We start from the raw sequence: 18,962 nt of genomic DNA on the forward strand, positions 1-18,962 counted from the left end.
GGGGACCGGTTGGTGGTTTTGGCGGCAGTGTCATCGGGCACGTGTGGCATGTGCCTCCTTCCCGCCCAGACATAAGCTCAGCAGATGCTCTGAAGCATTCAGACAGGGAAATGCTTTTAGGCTGCTCAAACACATCAGGAAAACCATAGAGCTTATGTCTGCGGTCAAAATTGATTATTGTTGTTCCATGCATGCAATTAATTTTGGTTTGCAATAGAGATGCTTTCCTCCCCCTTTAAATGGATTTATTTGTTTTCTGTCAAAGTGAATAAGTCAATGACACTTTCTGTTGCATTTGGCCACGTTTGCAGAAGATAAGATTTGTGCCTCAGCCCTCCTTCGTGAACACAAAGATCTTCTTCATCGCTTACAGTTTCTACACATGCAGTTGAAATCCCTACTCAGCGTGTGTGGTGAGGCCAACAGTAGCGGCAGTCAGTTCAATTCAGTCCCTGCCTTGGCAGCTGAACAGGGCAAGAATTTATACTGTCACTTGCTCAATTACTTAAAGCACTGCTTGGCCTGGTGACCTGGCAGGGTGGCATCTGCCTCCGGGAAGAAAAATTCTTGCAGATCCTTGAGTGCTTCATTCAACAACAGTTAGTTGCTGAGTGTGTCATAAACACACAGGATTTAGGGATGCCGATGGCATCCGCCCATGAAAAATTATCAAAATATACTAGTGATTTTTTTAGGCACTAAATAATCTGTCCTTCTGAGGGATAGACAGGCACTTGAGGAAAAGTGGGGAGGGGCGTTGGTAGGAAGCATCATCAGCCCCATGATTTGGGAAGCATTTGTGATAAGCAAATCAATAAACCAAATTTAAAGAAAGTTCTATATGTACGGCCATAAAATTTTAAAAAAACCATTAAAAATATATCATGCTTATTCCGTAAGATAGCTATATGACAGTTTTGGTTTTGTGATGTCTACATTATTTAATTTATTTGTATGAGAAGTGAGAGGGAACAACTCCAATGTAGTAGGATCGAGAAAGGAGTTTGTGATTTATGAAGTAGGTTGCTCTTTAGGCTGAGCTGGGGATATGTCACATCTGCTCCTGAACAGCCAAACCCAGTCAGTTAGAAGGGCAGTGGCACCTCTGAATAAAGTTGGCGCTATCTTCTGCAAGCATGGCATGTGCGCATGCTAGTTATACTTTAATATACAGGTGCAGGCTTTGATGTTGGGGTGAGAATGGCTAGCTGATATTTTTATCTTCCAGGCACTATTTTTGTCTTGACTACTGGCATGCTGCTCTTGGGTTTCTTTTCACTGGAAAAGGGAACAGGAGTGACAATGATTTATTAAACATCTAAGAGAGCCACAGGGTCAAAGCTGTCTGTTGCTGTTTCTTTTAAATGCCATTGTCTGAATGCCTCAATCTAAGTGTCATCTGAAATGATAATAAGTAAAAATCTACAGCTTGCCCATTGCTATCTTTGATGCTTTCCTAAAGATCAGATAGCAAAGCATAGTTTAGTAGTAATGGTATCACATTGCATTGCTTCCCATCTGTATTTTTTTTTTCCCCTGTTGCTAGTGTTCAGGACAGTTTTCAAGATTGCTTGTAGTGATGTTTGCATAATCTCCTGATGGTGGCATATTTGGTGTTTGCTGCTTGGAGCTGCAAGTGTACGTGGGGACTTGCAGCTTAAAAGCAGAAATAGCTAGCTTTGGATGTTAACAGCAACCTTCCTATCTTTCTTTACATAAAAATTTTCTAAATGAAGAGTGCGGCACCGACTCTGCTGTTTGTAGCTTAATATGCAGACTGCTTGTTTCACATCTTTGTACCTGAGCTTCCATTCCCTGTTTTGATCAGGTGATGCTCATAGATGGGAGATGGGGTTTCACAGCTGAGCCTTGGCTGGCATAGTTTTATGAGTTTTGATTACATTTAGCTAGACGTTTTCCCAAGAAGCTGTTGAGGAAGAGATGAAAAAGCTCAGGTACATAAAAGTGATGAGAGAGAAAAACAACCTCTTTCAAAGAAAATGCTTCAGCAATTTCACTGAAATAGTTAATTTTGTTTTCTGTGATAAGGAATATTTTAAGTTCGATAAAGACATGAGACTATCCTTTAATATGCCTTTGTACACTGTATGTATTCAGTAGCTTATTTTCTGTCTGAAGCTATCGTGTAAAGTAAATGTAGGCACCCAACATGAACCAAATTGATAAATGAAGCGATATGTAAAGTAATACCACCATGCAAAACTTAGATTTCTGCATGTTGTCTCACAACACTAGGTTAGTGTGCCTTTGAAATAAATATCCCTTTCTAATTATTTTGTGGTACCTTAAATACTAACACTTTGGGGAGATCAGAAGAGGTCTGATCTAGCTGCACCTGCATCTCCTCTAGTTTTTTTGTGGTTTGGTTTTTTTTTTTCCCTTCTCAAGTGATGCTCTGTTATGACTCAAAATCGTGCTGGGGATGAAGTCAGAAGAACCAGTCATTCTCAGATCAGACCTTGGATCTCACCTTAGTATTCCTGAAATACTTGCATCTCACTGTTCCAGTTTCATTACTTGTTATCCTCATACGTGCATCAAACAGTATTGCTTTTACACAAATGTTTGCAAAATGTTTGTTCATTTTGAATTGTAGAAGAACACACAATTCAGAAAAGAATAGTGGTAGCTCCAACACATTTTACCTTTGCTGTGTAAAATGTGGCTCTTGAAAAGGGATCGGAAATAAAGAAAATATGTTGATATCTTAATAAGGATTATATGAAATACCTTTTCATTCATCTTTGCAAATATTAAAAACTTACTTACAGTTTAAAAGCTTTTCTTTGTCATGGAACATTTATAGATGGAACCAAAGGATTGTGGAAGGTAGAATTAAGTGAGAGATTTGACAGAGCTGGGGAAATTCTTTCTTAATGGGGAATTACAGTGGGTAAGGGTAGACTTTACTGAGTCCAAGCCGGCAGGCTCAAACCCTTTGCATGTACTTTCCTTTGGAAATTTAAAGAAGTCTTTCTTTTGTGCTTTTTTTTCTATTCTGTTGGTATGCTATCTCATGCTATGAAAAACGTGCCAACCAATTCTCATTTTCTTCCAAATGAAAAATGTCAAAGATTAACTGTGGATAGCAGAAATGAGAGGAAACCAGGAAAAAGTAACACTCAATCAAACTGTGATGTAATGGTGGGCAGCAAATTACATGTGCATTTTCCATGGGCTACGACACCAACAAAGCCTTTGCGTTTTTAAGTTGCAGGTAGTATCGTATGAGTATTAATTTGAAAGGTCTTGTCTCAGTGGCTTTGTCACAGCTTGTTACATTCCGTGCTGAACTTAACTGATTTAGCTAATAATGTCATGTGTGATTAGGACGGTTTAAACAGACTTATTGGAGAAAGGTGCTTATCCTTTTCAAATCAAATGCAAAAGCAATTTCTGAAAAATAAATACATTATTTAAAGCAGTGCCATATACACATAGCTATATTGGCACTCAGTAGCAATTCTATGAATATGGGCAGAAACAGTTTTTAAGAAAACTACCTTGACAGATATTTAAAATCACATCAGATTATAAACCTTATTTATTTGCATCATAAATAGAAGCAAAACCACGCCAAATTTTGAAATATACAGATGAGAAGGAACAGTGTGTAGGTTCTACGTACTTTGGTGTACAGGAAATCCAGCATAGGTGGGAAGTGAAGCAAATCATACATGATAAGCCCAACAATGCCACAATTTTTTTTAGTATGCCAATTTATTACAGTGGATGTGTATCAGGGTACAGCTATTTTCAAACACCATTTGATACGAACCTCAGTTTGGGCTCACTAGTGCAATACAGTCACACACTGAAAAGGAAAGCACGTTGTTTTCATTTTTCTGATGTTTTTCTGCCAGATTGTTTTCTGAGGTTTTGGATCAAAAATATGCAGGTCTTGGCACCTGACCTTTCCTTGAGTTTTATGGTAGCCTTGAAGATCCAGCAAAGGGAAACTATCATGATCCATTTTTCCTTCTCTGTTATATGATTGTCACCAATAAAAAGTGTTTTACTGTTACCTGTTGACTGTTTTACACAGTAGATCAGGCTGAGTTAAGAGGTGTAATTTATTTCAACTTCTTTAACTGTGCTGTGTTTTCATTGCTGACTATTTGCCAAAAAATATCCCATGGAAATTCTTTTATCTGATGACTGTAAAGTACAGTGAGTTAGCAGTTAGTTATTTCCCTTTCTCTTAAAACAATCATGTCAGTGGTATAACCCTGGCCTGGTGGGAAGTCATCAGGCTGTAGTTTATGATATAGCATAGGAAACTCTAGCAGGGTGTTGCATAATAGTTTCATATTTAATTAAAAGTATGACTTGAGGAAAAGCACACTAACTGTATAGGCTAGTGCAGAGTATAGACAAAGTAACCTTGTGATTTAAAATTTCCATCCAACAGTTTTATCAAGCTGACTGCTTTTCTTTTGAGGTTTGGGTGGTTTGTTTTTTTTTAATTACTGTTCAGACACTTTTGTATGACTGTACTTAATTTCCAGTCGAAAGCAGCAGTTGAAAAAGCCATTCCATGATGTGCAAAGCTTCCTAGGTCTGTACCTTCTCTGAAGCAGTAAGCATCACTCCCCATCAGTGGGTGCTGTTGCTAGCCAAACACTGTTATTGGCCTGGAAAAATGTGAATGGATGGTACTGCATTAATCTGAGGCTTCAAATACCCTATGTAGAAAGAGGAGTGAGCACAGCACTCTCTTTTTTTTTTTCCTTAACAGACTTGTTTGTGGCCCTTAGCATCTGTTTCGGGAAGGAGTAAGTCTGACTTTTACTCCTGACAAACCCATGCAAGGGCATGGAAGTTCTGCTTTTTCACTGCATAGACAGCACATAAATCACACAGCTGTGGCACAGAAATCAATCTGTTAAGATAACTATTGCTAATTATGCATCCCCTGGGAACAGGATGGCTTAAGATTTGGACTACAGAATATGGAGTAACAGAATACAGAGCTTTTCGTCTCCTACATTACCAGACTTGTTGAATCAGAGCAGTGCCCAAAAGTCATTACCATCTGATGGCTGTGGGCCGGTGTGAAATGAGTTATTGGGCTTTATCCAGATTCTAGCGGAGAAATTCCTGTCCAAATCACATAACTATGGCTACAGTTGGCAGGGGCTGCAGTACTAATTGGCAGCCACAGCAGAGAGCTTGAGGACTGAATGTACACTGAGATGGGCTCTCTAGATCAAATTTTTTTTGCACCTACATGAGTCAATGCAAAGCTTAAATAGGCGATTTTCCTTTTGTGTGCAAGGTACCACTGTCTACAGACCTGTCAAACCAACATGAAACAGCATTATTTAAAACCAAGATATAATTCATCCTGATGGTTACTTCACTGTGATTGTGGAGTGGGGATTGTGATCACTCTCTATCATTTAAAAAAATGATAGCAAAACAAACTTGAAAACCATGAAAGGGTTTGCCACATGAGAAAGTTAGTATTTAGATGCAAAAGCTTAGTGCTCATAGATTACCATGAAGTCTAGGAGGGATGGGGAGCAAAATGGAAGAATATATCTAAGAAGGATTATTTGTTGCCATGGAGGTTAGTAGGGGTTTAGACTAGACATTAGTCATTCTCATGGTCATCCATGATAATGCCTTCATTTTACAGCACTTTATTTTTCTTGTTTTCCTTATCCTGGCTTCTGGATCTTTGTAGATGTGCCTTTCTGTAAAGGAGCTCACATGAAGCAAAGCATGGAGAGACATACTAACACATTTGGAAAAAAAGAACAGTAGCATGCTGCTTCTGAGCACACAGTCCCCATTCTCAGGTAGAGATTCATAACAGAGGCCATCACATCATAATTTTGAGTGGTCCCAGTCCTATAGAGGAAAATATTTCTGAGGAGCAGTACTCCAAAGAGTCATAAAAGCCTTGCTGGCCCCCGGCTGTCCTTGGGGTGGAAGGTGCTTTGTACATGCTGGTGAATTTTAGTGGAAAAAGAAGGATAAGCTGAGAAAAATCAACTAAATGTGATGCAGGTTTACCAGTCTGATGGTGACCTTCAGGCTGTCAACTGTTTTGATTAATTCCCTGGTGCAGGCAGTAGGTTTCTCAGCAGACTACAATAACCTTATTTCTGATACCACTGTTTTTCTGCAGTTGTCCCAAGCTGTGCTCAGTTCATCAGGGACGGGAAGCTGGCCATAAGCAGACTGCAACAGAATAGGCTACAGAAGAGAAGCAGCCAAATGTAAACAGCCTGAAATCCCTTGCTTTCAGGGCACTTGGACATAGCTCCTTAGGAGAGCTTTCAAAACCCAAAGGGTTTTTTAATCCCTAGACAGAGCCAGGGCTGCATGACCAACATGTGCTTATTACAGTACAGCAGCAAATGCAAGAGGAGTAGGCTGTTCACCATCCCAAACCGTGCATTTCACACCTGAAATCAGGAGGAACTTGTTGCCAAACTGGAAAGCTCTTGTGGGTTTCTTCCTACATGTTACATTTTAGGGAAGGGACTGCTGAAAATCTTTCTGCTCCGAAGTCAAGCGACCTTGTTGAAACTCAACTCTGAGTGGGAGAAGAACATGTTCCACAGTCATCTGCTGGGTGAGACATCTGAATTTCAGAGCTTTATCTGCCCATCTTTTTAGCTAGCAGCTAGGAATCTAAGGCATGAAAGGAACAGGAGAATGACGTGATAAGAGTTTTTCTTTTTAGAAGATAGGAAAGGGCCTGATTGAAAGTATCTTATTCCTACCTCTTTTAATTTTATTTGATTTAATGTATTCAACACTAAACTGCAACGATTTTACACTAGTTTTGACCCTGGGCATTAGCTGAAAGCAAAATCCTAGGCTACATCCCTACTTCAGACTCTTGGAGAGCGTAAATTTCAGTGCCAGCCTATTTGTCTTAAGTTTTCTAAAAAGCAAACTACATCTCTAAATAGCCACCTGTGATGCTTTGATGGTACTTCAAATTTCTGTTTCTAATTCAGCAGCTCCCACCTGTCTTATTTTAACTAAGACTACAACCAGGTCCAGGGATGTAAGCTGCTCTTGTTTATGGCAAGTTCTGCAGAAGCTGTTCATGATCACATCCCTGATGAGTGATGGGCACAGACTGCATTGGAGTATGACTGCCTTATACATTTGTTGAAAAAGGGAATGTCCTACAGTTGTATGTATTATGAGGAAGGTATTTAGCTGTCTGAATTTAACATCTTCAGACACCATCAAATGTGTAATTAAACTTTTCCTTTTTTTGTGTTAGGCGTAAAATGCTTCTGGTTTTGCACTCCTTGCTGAGGAAAGAACCCTGCTGAAACTGTAGCTAGCTTGTAGAAAGAGCCATGGAAATGATACACAGAGCAAGCTATTTCACTCAGTTGCCTCGTGAGCTAGAAGTTCACTTTGTTACCTCATGAGCTTGAAGTCTGAAAATCCTTGACAGGAATATTAATAGTTGAATATTCCCCATTCAATGGTAATGAAGTAATACAGACAAAAATTGCAGAGAATTTACTTAATCTCTAATCCTGTGACCCAGGGAGCAAACATCTGTTGATACTAATTTGTTGTACACAGACTGCATTTTAAAGTATCATAATTATGAGAAACAAACAGTGCATTTTTTTCTTAATTTAAGCACCTACTGCATCTTAAGGTACAGCTATGAGTACACAAATATACAATGCATCTTGAGTGAACTAATCCATTTAGTTCTAATTTTGCCAAATGTTAGTAAAAACAGAATGGGACTTTGAAATCCAGTTGTGTCATGAATCCAGTTAATACCTTGATGCTGGGCACAAGGGTTACAAGCCCATAGTTTGTATATGTTTTCTAACTAGTTTTCTGGTTTGACTTCAAGAAGAGGTGAGCTAATCAAAAATCCAGTCTGTTTCAGTGGAATCCGTAGGTACTGAACAAAGATCAAGCCTTATGAGTTTATTTCATAGGTGTTACATAGTCTGATATGGTGAATGATTGTCTTCCATGTGTATCACCTTAATATTAATATACCTCTTATGCAAGGAGTATGCAAGGAATGGAAGGGCTATAATGTTCAAAAAGCTAACACTTCTCTAAATGAGCTGTTTTTACGTGCAAAGCCCCACTTTTCCCAGAGCTAAGAAGTTTCAGCTTTTTCCTAGTTCGCTAGGGACAAGCTTGCATGTCTCTTGTTACACTGAAGAAAACTGAAGCCTGTCTGCCAGTTGTTGTCAGTGCCTGTCCATTTGCAGGGCCTTTCTACCAGAGCTGGCCCAGGAGAGGAGGGGTGCGCAGCTGGGAGGCATGACACACACGCTTGTGCTCAGGGCACTGGCTGGTCCCATGCGCCCAGGAGCACAGACTGGACTTCATCAGTCCTCCTAAGGGCTTGGGCTGGTTGAACAGCCCTGCTCTTCCTCCAGCCTTTCATTGCTTCAGGACCTTTCAGCCTGTTCTCGCCTCAGTTCTTGCTTGCCATCCAAGCCCTGAAGTGTAGCTACTTGTTCCCATCACCTCTGCCTGTTTGCCCACTCCATCTCTCTGTAGGGAGCTGAAAAGGATACAGTTTTCTGTCAGCTCCACAATGTATCAGTCCTGATGATGGAGGTTTGGGGAAGATTTTAATTAGAGTCAAAGCAGCAGTTCAGGAGCCAATCAAAATAATAATAATAATGCCAATTGTTTCTAAAGACTTAACAGTAAATCAAGAATTTCAAGCTTGCTTTTCAGCTACTCTGTTGGAGACAGCTGGTCATAAATGACTCTTTAGTAAGATTTCTTACAGGGAAGCAAAAGGAAAGTGAGAAACTGCCAGTTGAAGCTTTTCATGCTGATCTCATTTTTGTCTTTGAGGCTTAAAATATTCACAAGCACTGAAAGCTGATATTTATGAGTAGAGCTGGGGGTGTGTGTCGCTTAAACAGCTCCTAGCCCATCACGAACATCTCTAGCTGTACTCCACCAGCTCCATGGAGATTCAGTACTCTGGTATTTTTATAAGTAATCACCTCCATATAGTTCAGCATTGTTCATTCTAAAACACATTCTTGCCTTTTACTTTGTTTATAGATTTTTTTTTTAATAGAAATGAACTATTTTTCCTTGTTTTCCAAGTAGTGCTTATGCAATTCAGTGACAGAAAGTGCTGTTGAACTTGAAAGAACATCACTTTCTGTTAACTCTTTGTTAAATTGTATGCCCATGTTCTGCTCTGCCTGGAGTACCATAAATCCCACTCATTTTTATGGGTTCAGTGGATGTGGATATGTGCCAAGTATAGAGACAAAGAAAGCGCAAAGGTGTAACCAAGGACTTGACCTGCGTAACGCAATAGGAGAAAAGCTGTACTCTGCAATCTGAAAAGCACAACATATCTCTTTGGCAGCAGCAGAACTTGAACATCAGCACCTTTGATCTAATGCCACTGAGACCAAATAAGTCTCAAATACAGTGACCATTTCAGAGGCTTCTACAGAAAACCGCTCTGTAGTGAACACCCAGCTCAAATAACTTTCTCAAATTTTGATGGGTAGAATTACTTTAAAGCCTTCATTCAAAATCTTACAATCCAGCCTAGAACTGTTTCTTTTTTCGCCCCCTTATATTTATAGCCAATTTTCTAGACAACATGCCCTTGCGAAGTTCTGGCAAGTTGAGCATGGAGACCAGAAAAGAAGATGGTGAGAGCACAGCACCTGCCCCTCCGCAGAAGAAGCTGTCCTGTCAGTGCCACCACCATTGTCCTGAGGACTCAGTCAACAGCACCTGCAGGTTTGTGGGTTATATATTTGGTGGTGAAACATGGGAAAACCTATTTGTGGTAGCTCAGCACTCCCAAGTTGGGTGTTGCAGTTTTTGTTTAAGCAGTAGTATGTAAATGAATTGTTTATACATTGTATCTAAAAGTCAGAGGTAATTTTTACCTAGCTATCAGCTACATATTTATATTTTTATGTTAGGGTGTTTACATCTTTACAGTTTTAGATAATACCTGTGTTACTTCATTGCATATGAAATATTCTGAAGGTAGGAATTTGTTTTTAAAGGTGCATGCAGTTAATGAGAGGAGACTTAATGGAGATATATTGAAATGTCAGTAAATGCTTATGAATTTCTGATCACTCTCTGTGGAACACCATTTATAAGAACTCTCCTCTTGGTGTGTGTCTTTGCAATAGCTGAGCTATCTTTTGTAGGTCCTCAAGGCTTTGTTTTTTTTCTTGCTTCCATGCTAAAAGGAAAGTGATCTTTTTCTTGAGGTGAAGTGTTGAGTATTTTCTTATACTAGCTATAGTCTTCTGTTTGGTTTTGCGTTCAGAGTACTACAAACTTCTCATTTGGGTTGGATTCCACTTCCTCAGATCCTTCTGCCTCCCTGGGAGAGAGGCATGTCCAGCAAAGCACAGTCCCCTTGAAGGCTCAGCCTTGGTCTGTGTTGCACTGACACTGCCTGAAGCAGCAGAGGTGACTGAGGGTACCTGTGGTGGGACCAAGCTGCTGTTCCCCCACCCAGAAGCAGCTCTTGCTGGACACATACTATTGCTGTTGAATGAGGGTAGTGGTCAAACACCTCTGTCTTAGCTTGAGGTGCACGTACAGTTTGCTTTAGCTGCAGCAAAGTACGGCTGAGCTCTTCATGTTCCACATGAGGAATTTAAACTTTTCTGCTTACTTAGAGCAGGTAAGACACTGGAGATACTCACCAACAGCTATAGCCTAGTGGAGTTGTGGGAATGTGAGAAGCATCAAAGCAGGGCACAGATGTGAGCCCAGCTGAACACGCCAGTTGGGTATGCAGTGGTGTTTGAGATGAGACAGTCTTAACATTGTGTCAGCTCTTCAAAGCAGTGCATTAAAAAGATAGATGGGGAAAGCCTAAGGTTGCTGAAGATATTGATTACTTTGTTGGATTTTTGAGTGTTGTTTTGTAGCCTGACTTAATTCTGCTCAGCCTGCAGTTTCACACAGAAGTGTATCAAAGTTTTGATGACAGCTGTAAATACCATTTCCCCTTTCTATCCTCTTCCTTCAAACCCATGCTCTAGCCAGAAGTTAGACCTAACTGCTCTCACATGGCAGTCAGTTAAAAAAGCTGTAAAAACCCACTCTGATATCAATTTGCAGATCCCCTGCAGCATGAATCAGCTGTTTCCTGTTCCTGCCCAGCAAGAGCCACTGCTTTCACACATGCTGTCTCACACATGCAGTAACAGGGAAGTTGCAGACGACTTAAATCCATGAATTAGGATTCACATTAGGAAGCACAAAGGGATCCATGTTAAGAAACCCACTGAACGAGGTTTATACCCCAGCTGGGTAGGCCTGCTGTTGCACTTTGCTTCATAGGCATCATTGACATTAAGTACTTTTCATGTTACAAGGAACTATGAGTAAATGTCCTATTAAAATGGGATTTGTGCATTTTCCCTCACTGCGATACTTTGAAGAAACTCTCTTCAGAGTCCCCCTTACAGTGTCAAATACCAAACTTGTTTTTAGGTGTTAATGCCCAAGGATAGGCAGTTAAGTGGCAGTAAAACACAAAATTATAACCCCTTTTGTCTTCATAATCTTTGCACATTTCAGGCTTGAATGTTCTACTTGAGTGACAAAATTATTTTTTCCAATTTAGACATCAAAATAATAATTGAAACTGGAATTTACCCATCAAATATTAATCACTTTTCTGTCCAGGAAAAATGGAAACAGTCAAAAGACTTGCCTTAGAGCTACTCCTCTTTCCTATCCTGTGCTGTCACCTGAGCAGTATCCGCCTTGCCACTTGCCCAGTGAGCAACAGCATAAGTGAAAAATTGCTGAAGAGCTTGGAGTAATATAAAACAAAAAATTTAAATTAACTTAAATACTCTGCCTTCATGGCTTGTCAGCAATAATCCTTTTCAGGATGGTGATCATTGCTATGGCTCCTCCTACCTTGGTGCGAGAGCTGCAGTGAGGTACAAAGGACACAACACCCCTCGTTTTCCCTACATCTGCTTAACTGTTAGTCTGTAATCATTTGCGTCTTAAATTCCTTACTACATAGCTGGAATTATGGATGAAAAGTGAAATGGGACGTTACAGAGAGAAGAGGATCCTAAGCCTACTGTTGGAAAAGAGTAGTTATTAGGTCTCCAGTTAGCTGGCTGGGTTGAGACCAGGTTTCAAAAGATATGACCAAGACCAACCAGGTTAGCAGGGATTATTCATTTCCCCTGTGTTTTGGGATCATCCTGCTAGGCAGGCAGTAACTTAAATATTTCATCCTAGCCTGAATGAGCGTTGGCACAGTTTTAAAGCACTCAGGAATTCTCATTGAACCTCACTATAAAGGAAGTTTCCCCATATTGAAGTTCAAGCAGTATCGATTGCACTGTGTTTGTCTGAAGAATAAAGGAACTGCTCCAGATTAAAAGTTACTGCGTTAACTATCTGTTTCCCTCAGATGTAGCCATGAAAAGCCCTTTACATTTTATATTTAAAAAAATTAAACCTCTCGTCAGCTCTATCAGTCTGTTAAACTTTGGGCTGTGCTTGGACCTGCAGAGCTTGGATTTGCCAGCCCCGCAGGGACAAGCCAGCATGTGCTGGGGCACCCAAAGGCCTAGCAAAGCCCTGACACCTGGGAAATTCACTGAGCACATCCATAGCCAGGGCTTGGGCTCTGGAGAGCATCAGGCACTGTCCCTGCTGGGGCTCTCACCAAAGCAGGGAAGCCTTTTGTGTGCCCAGGAGCAAGGAGGGCTCTGAAAGTTCAATGGGAAAGCATTTCCAGCTGTGTTTAAATTAAAACTCTCAGAATAAAATAGTAGTCCTGCTGCAGTGACCATTAAAAATGTCTCATAAAAAGCAGTCTGCCATCCCACCTGAAGATTTTGGTCTGCTACCACAGGTATTTATCTATTAAAGTATAGATCCTGCCTGTAGTACTGGTAGTCTGAATGTTGATACAAAAATGTGGACATCTGGCGGCCATTTAAAATCCTCTCCATAATTGTATTTTTAGAAATTTTAAAGTCAATATTCTTCAACCACATCTGTATCAAATCCTCTAACAGCCTGCTGTGTTCCTATACAGAATTTCCCTTTCTTTATACTTCCGCAGCTTAAGTCCAATAATACTTTAGGGAGCTAAGGATAACGCTGCAGCTTAAAATGCAGATTGCTTTCTATATCAACGGAAAAGCAGTAGCTCTAGTTAGAGCGTGCTTTAAAAATTAGGGCAATCCACAAGCACAAGTTTTGGAAGACCCATTACAGGGTCATCTCATCAAGAAAGGGTTAGCGTCAGGGAGCAGTGAAAGGGGGCCAAGCCAGGAGCTGAGGTTGATGCTAGGGCCAGCCATATCCTCACCCACCAGGACCCCATTTCCCCAAGGATACCTGAACACAACAGGCAGAGACAGCTCCCTTGATGGCCCTTCGCTGGCTAGTAGTGATCTGGATCCAGGCAGGAGATGGGGCTGGAGACAGGCACCCCTGTATCATCGCTTAGGAAGGAGTTTGATGCTCAGACCTGAGCTTAAATGGAGCCCCTGGGCAGGGGGTCTGTATGGGGGGGATGGGGTGTCGTGTCGTGTCGTGTCGTGTCGTGTCGTGTCGTGTCCAGGTGGGGCCACTCTGGGCGATTGAAGCTCATTAGTGCACTCAGGGCCCTGACAATTAAGATCTTTGCAGAAGGTTTGCAATCCTCTGCTTGTAAAGGGTGTGTTAACCTGTACCATGTTGAAACTTTATTCTTTCTGAACATCTGTGCGATTCATAAAAGGCTTTCGGTAAAGAAGCTCAAAGCTGCTTTGAACACAACCAGGACCTTGTTTTACTGTTCCATTTCAAGTTTTGTGTGTACAAAGTGAATGCATAGGCAGTTGTGTCTAATCATAATTAATTGCATATTTTAAAAAGTAGCGTTAGATTTAATTGGCTTTGACTGTAATGGGATTGCAGTAAAGGCAGAGGCTGATTAGGTGCCTTGTTGCACTCTATTTTCCACTCACAAATAATTGCTGATACTTTTAAAGGTTGGGCTGATAGAGTTTAATTTCTTATGAGTTGCCTACTGGTCTTGATTCTGTTTCTGCCCAACTGTGTCTTGAGGTAGCTTTGGTTATCCAAAGCAATAAAATAATTCAGTTGCTTTTTCAGTCTTATCAGAGATGATAATTCACTTGAGTGATGTTATTTTCATTTTCCTGTTCTCCAGATGATAGGATTGAATTTTCTTTGTAATTTGGTATGTAGAAGGAAGAAGACTTCAACAGTGGGTCAAAGCACTGAGTTCAGGCATCTTTTCTTTTAAGCAACTTCAATTTTTAGGGTAAAGTTGAACATTTTCTGATAAAGGAGCTATGGTGAGATCTTACAAGTTAGCCTTTCAATTTTTTTTAATGTTTGTTTTTATTTTTTCATGTAATCCTTTATACAGGGCTGTACCGGAGACAGTTAAGTCTCCTTTGATGATTAAAACAAAAAAACAAAGGTCAACAGAGACAAATTCTTGCAAGCTCCAGTCTTTCCTTGCCCCCTCTGCCAGGGCCGTACGTCTCATACGTGGCTCAGCAGGTGACTTCACCCCAAGTGTTTAAACTGAAACGCAAAGTCCCTCTCCCACACTTTTCAACTATGCCACAGAAATTCCTTGTTCTTAGTTTTGTTCAGGGCTTGCATTTAATGTAAACCTTAAGCTAAATAGTAATGCAAGTCCAGTCTCCCTGTATTGAGAGCTGTTGCATTACTCTCAGATAGTTTTTTAGCGTGAGGGAGTACTTTGGTGTTACTGTGCAGAAAGTGCTGGAATACCTAAGACTTCCCTTGCATATTCAATTTACTTATACCAAAAAAATCCAAAACAGCAAATATCCATGTTAAGTCTGTCCTAGCATTAAAGAAGCAGCTACATCATACAAATTCAACTGCAGTATAATCTTAAGGTCAAGTAAAAGGAAACATTTGGTCTGTGTTTAAATTTTGGAGACAAAAGAAAGGAATAAAAGAAAAAGGGAGAAGGAAACGAGGAAGATCAGTAGCTTTATTTTGACTATTTGCTTCTTGATAGTTCTCTCAGCTACTGCGATGGATTTTTCACATAAGTGAAAGGTGCTAGAGAGCCCTGGTGAAAATGCAGAGGTACCCATGCTTGGTGCTATTGCCATACCCCAAGTTGTGCTGTCAGGTCTATAGACCTGTCAAATCTCATTTACTCAGCATGAAGCCTGGACAGTTTCTAGGGCTTTCCCTCACAGATTGGCATAATGGCTTGTTTTCTGCGTTGTGACCTCATGTGTCAGGGAGAACTGTTTGATCTGATTCATGATTTAGTACAACAATGCAAGACACATTTGGTGGGCCAGGTCATGTCTCAGTCCTGGGAGAATAGTATGGGCAGGTGTGCAGAGAAAATAATGATTGATAGACCTATGTATGACATATGAAAAGATGCTCTGCTAGGATGGGTTTGTTACCCTCCTTTTTCTCTGTGTGAAGGGTCATCGTTGAGCACCCAGAGAGCCAAAAGGTACCATACACAGCAGAGAGTGTATGGTAGGACCAGCATCACCATCTTGGAGACTAAGTGTGGCCAGAAGCTGTGGCCCGCTGTGAGCCAACTTCTTTGCTTTGTTACACCTGTATGTCTCTCCTCGCGTTCAGAGTAGCTGTGCAAACATCTGAAGGTGCATCTGGCTCAACAACTGTGTAATGCTCTTCTCACTTGGTTTCATGTTACTTCCCTGATGCACAGCTGCTAACTATATTATTTTTTCTGAAAAATTAGCCTCTGTTGAACACATTTACAGTGACTCCTTGTTTTATGGATGGTGTCCAAAGACAGTGTTTTGCTAAATTTGGCCTTCATCATCTTCCTTAAGTGAAGGATGTGACAAAATACGTGAATTAGATGCAAACTGGGAGTCAGCCAATTTTCAAATTAGATTATTTCTGCCAGTCTTTACAGAAGAATATGAACTTCCCAGTTTCTGTTCATAATATAATCTAACGTTTTTTGATCATTTTTAAAAACAGTGCAGAAACTTGTCATGGTGCTTTGGATGGAAATGAAAAGATGCTGTAGCTCCTTCTGATACGAAAACCTCTATAAAGAGGAGGAGTGGACAAAAACTATAATACTTGTATGGACTGAATTGTAAATAAAATTAAAGATAAGGAATCTTTTCATCAAGTTATTTAACCCACCTGTTTGTGATAAGCCCTGAACGAGGGAAAGACGTTGCTTTTCCAAGTTATATATTGCCATCCCTGGCTGCGTCACACACACAGCGAGCAGGACAGGAAATCTTCAGCAGTCAAGTTTTGGTAGCTGAGGTATCGCATCTTCTGTGAGAAATGGCTGTTGGCCAGTGAGGACATCTGTGTGAGCAGCTGCAAAGCTGTTGGCCTCTGTTCCTCCCTTCTGACATTTAGTAAAGGTCTCAGTTAAGATCACCTCTTTCTTTCTGGTAATCTATAATTGTAGCAGCACCTTCTACATCGGTGTCTGTCAGTGTTTCTGCTATTAACTCCCTCTATTTTACCTGGCATTTGACTTGGCTGTGAAAATTCACTCTTGGCAAATATGTGACATACCAAATCTGTATTTATTAGTGATCACATCCAAAATGTATTAAATCGCTGTCCTGCACCATACTCTAATAAGATGATGCTTTAGTGAAAGAGGTTAGTGGGTGTGTACTTGGACGTATTCAGTAACATCAGGTTGAGTTCCTTCTTTACACACGGCTCGCAGAATCAAATTACACAGAATTCAAATTACAGAGTTTTTATTATTAAGAAAATAATAATTCTGTACTACAAATTTTTGCTAGGAAGTGGAGAATAGGTTTTTCATATTGCTTTGCACATATCGGCAATGTACATATGTTTCTATTTGTGCAATCACCAAAATAACCATAAAATTGGAGAGGATGCAGGTTTATCTGACTTGTTTCTGACTTGTTATAATAATAATAATAAGAGTTTCATTTCTATCATAGGCAGGTAGGAGGTAGGTAATAAAACAGCAGGGGTATGCCCTGCCCTTTACTTGCAGCGTGTGGTCCGTCTGACATCCTGTGAACCAGGAGAAGAGGTCAGGGGTGGGAGGGGGGAAGCAGGTAAGAGACACTTCTTTCTTTTAAGAAGAGTCACTTTTACCTCTCGCCCAAACACCTGAGAAATTTTCAATAAGATAATGAGTTCTTACATTGCATGAAAACTTTTTAGTTTATTTTTTTCTTAGAGGTAGAAACAAGCGGTACCCATGTTTATTCTGTTCAGTATTGCTATTTTTAATTGTCTCACACTCTTCCTTCATTACGATACTGTTGTCTGTAAAGAACATGATTTATCCTTATTGTTGGAGCTTTGTGACTTTTCTGTTTTGCTCTATCCAATCTAATTTTGTTTGTCTTTTTAAATTTGGAGTAAAATTTTAAGAGGGACTAAAGCGCTTGAGGAGCCTGAATTTAATTTTCAGAAATGAGCTGAGAATCGGTGTCCCTTGGCAAGTCAGAAAAAAAAGAAGTAAAACTGCTGACTTTCCTGCTTCTTTTTTCCCTTTTGCAAACCATTTGACTTTTCCTTCCCCTGCTTTCCTTTGGTGAACTGAGCATTTTGGTTTTTGCTGGGGACTGTTAGCTGTGGAGTTCATTTTTGTGTTTCACTTGATTGCGATTTATTGTTTTGTTGCTCTGTCCCCCGGGTTAAACTTACTCATTACTTTGAATCAAAGGCACCATGCAAACAAATATAATCTAATATAATATTCTACTCTAATGGATTCCTTACAGTCTCTCTTCTTGGCAATCCTAGTGTTCCTATCTTTTAAGCTTAAGCAATGAAATCAAGGTGGTTGTTGCCCAGAAGGGTTGCTGTCTCCCTTGCCTTACTCGTATGCACAATGTCAAAGAAGGGTAGAAGTCATCGCTCGCTTCTCCGAGAAAGTAATTTGTAACATGCAACTGGTTACTTTTCAAATCCAGAAGTCAATAACCTGTGATAGATTATTATTTGAAGTAATAAGCTTACTGTGGCTAGACCCTGCACCACTAATATAAAAATATGCCACAGCAAATGTTTGACATGATCCTATCCAGCATCTCTCTGTCGTGTAGCTAATACTTACAAATTGTGTTTATCTCTTACATGTGTAACTGTGCCTCTCGTTTCCTACATCTTCATTGCCTTTGCTGTTGTTGCTCTGTTAGACTCTCATTCAAGTAAGGAGCAAATCATCCCAAATTTTGCTGTGTTTAAATTTTCTAATCCTTTTTTCTTTTTATTTCCTTGTTTTAACTGAGTTTGTTTCTTCTCTTCTGAAAAATACTCATTGCACGTAATAACCAGTGTTGTTTTCCTGGGGAAATAACAGAATATTTTATTTTTATGTGACTTAAATGTCTTATATTAAAGAGATTTTTCTTTATTTTTGGATCCTCTTCCTGCAAATCAGTCAATTTGTGTTTCTTACACACATTACGTATCTCCCTCAGAGTGCTCAGAAATTAATGTACAACAGTCTCAGTAAAATGCAGCCACCCTTTTCGTGCCCTCCTCCCCCTCTTTCCATAGCATTCAGGCATTTGACCTTCATCGAGGAAGGACATTTATCACCAGCACCATCTAGCCATCTGTTAGTATACTTGTCCTCCCTGGTGCACGTTCTTGTAAACGGAAGCGTTATGGATCACTTTAGGCTTATAACTCAAGTAAACAGTTATGAAGGGTGTTGATGATAACTCAAGGACTCATACACAAGAGTGTTGCAGTTTGTAATATGGTTAAAACAGGAATCACAAATCATTCTTAATAATATTTTATGTTTAGTATCTCAAAAATGTTTCTTTCTTCAGGTCTCCACCATGGTGCAAATATCCATGCCTTGTTCCCACGCACAAGGCAGACCTGCTGTAGCGTTGATGCTTGCATTTATATAGGTCTCCAAAGTCTTAACACACTAATGGCCACAGGCAGAG

The 18,962-nt window shown here is 40.1% G+C and overlaps 1 protein-coding gene across 1 annotated transcript in view; it reads left to right on the top strand.

Moving 5' to 3' along the window:
• The first annotated feature begins 9,603 nt into the window (after nt 1-9,603).
• BMPR1B (bone morphogenetic protein receptor type 1B) overlaps nt 9,604-18,962 on the top strand; it is a 34,172-nt gene continuing 24,813 nt past the window's right edge. The window contains exon 1 of the mRNA XM_009273544.1: nt 9,604-9,765. Coding sequence (XP_009271819.1) covers nt 9,623-9,765 — 143 coding nt within the window. The 5' untranslated portion in view covers nt 9,604-9,622. The remainder of the gene's footprint in view (nt 9,766-18,962) is intronic.

Source organism: Aptenodytes forsteri, unplaced genomic scaffold (genome assembly GCF_000699145.1).
Source record: "Aptenodytes forsteri isolate BGI_AS27 unplaced genomic scaffold, ASM69914v1 Scaffold93, whole genome shotgun sequence".
In the NCBI taxonomy this organism is placed as follows: domain Eukaryota; kingdom Metazoa; phylum Chordata; class Aves; order Sphenisciformes; family Spheniscidae; genus Aptenodytes; species Aptenodytes forsteri.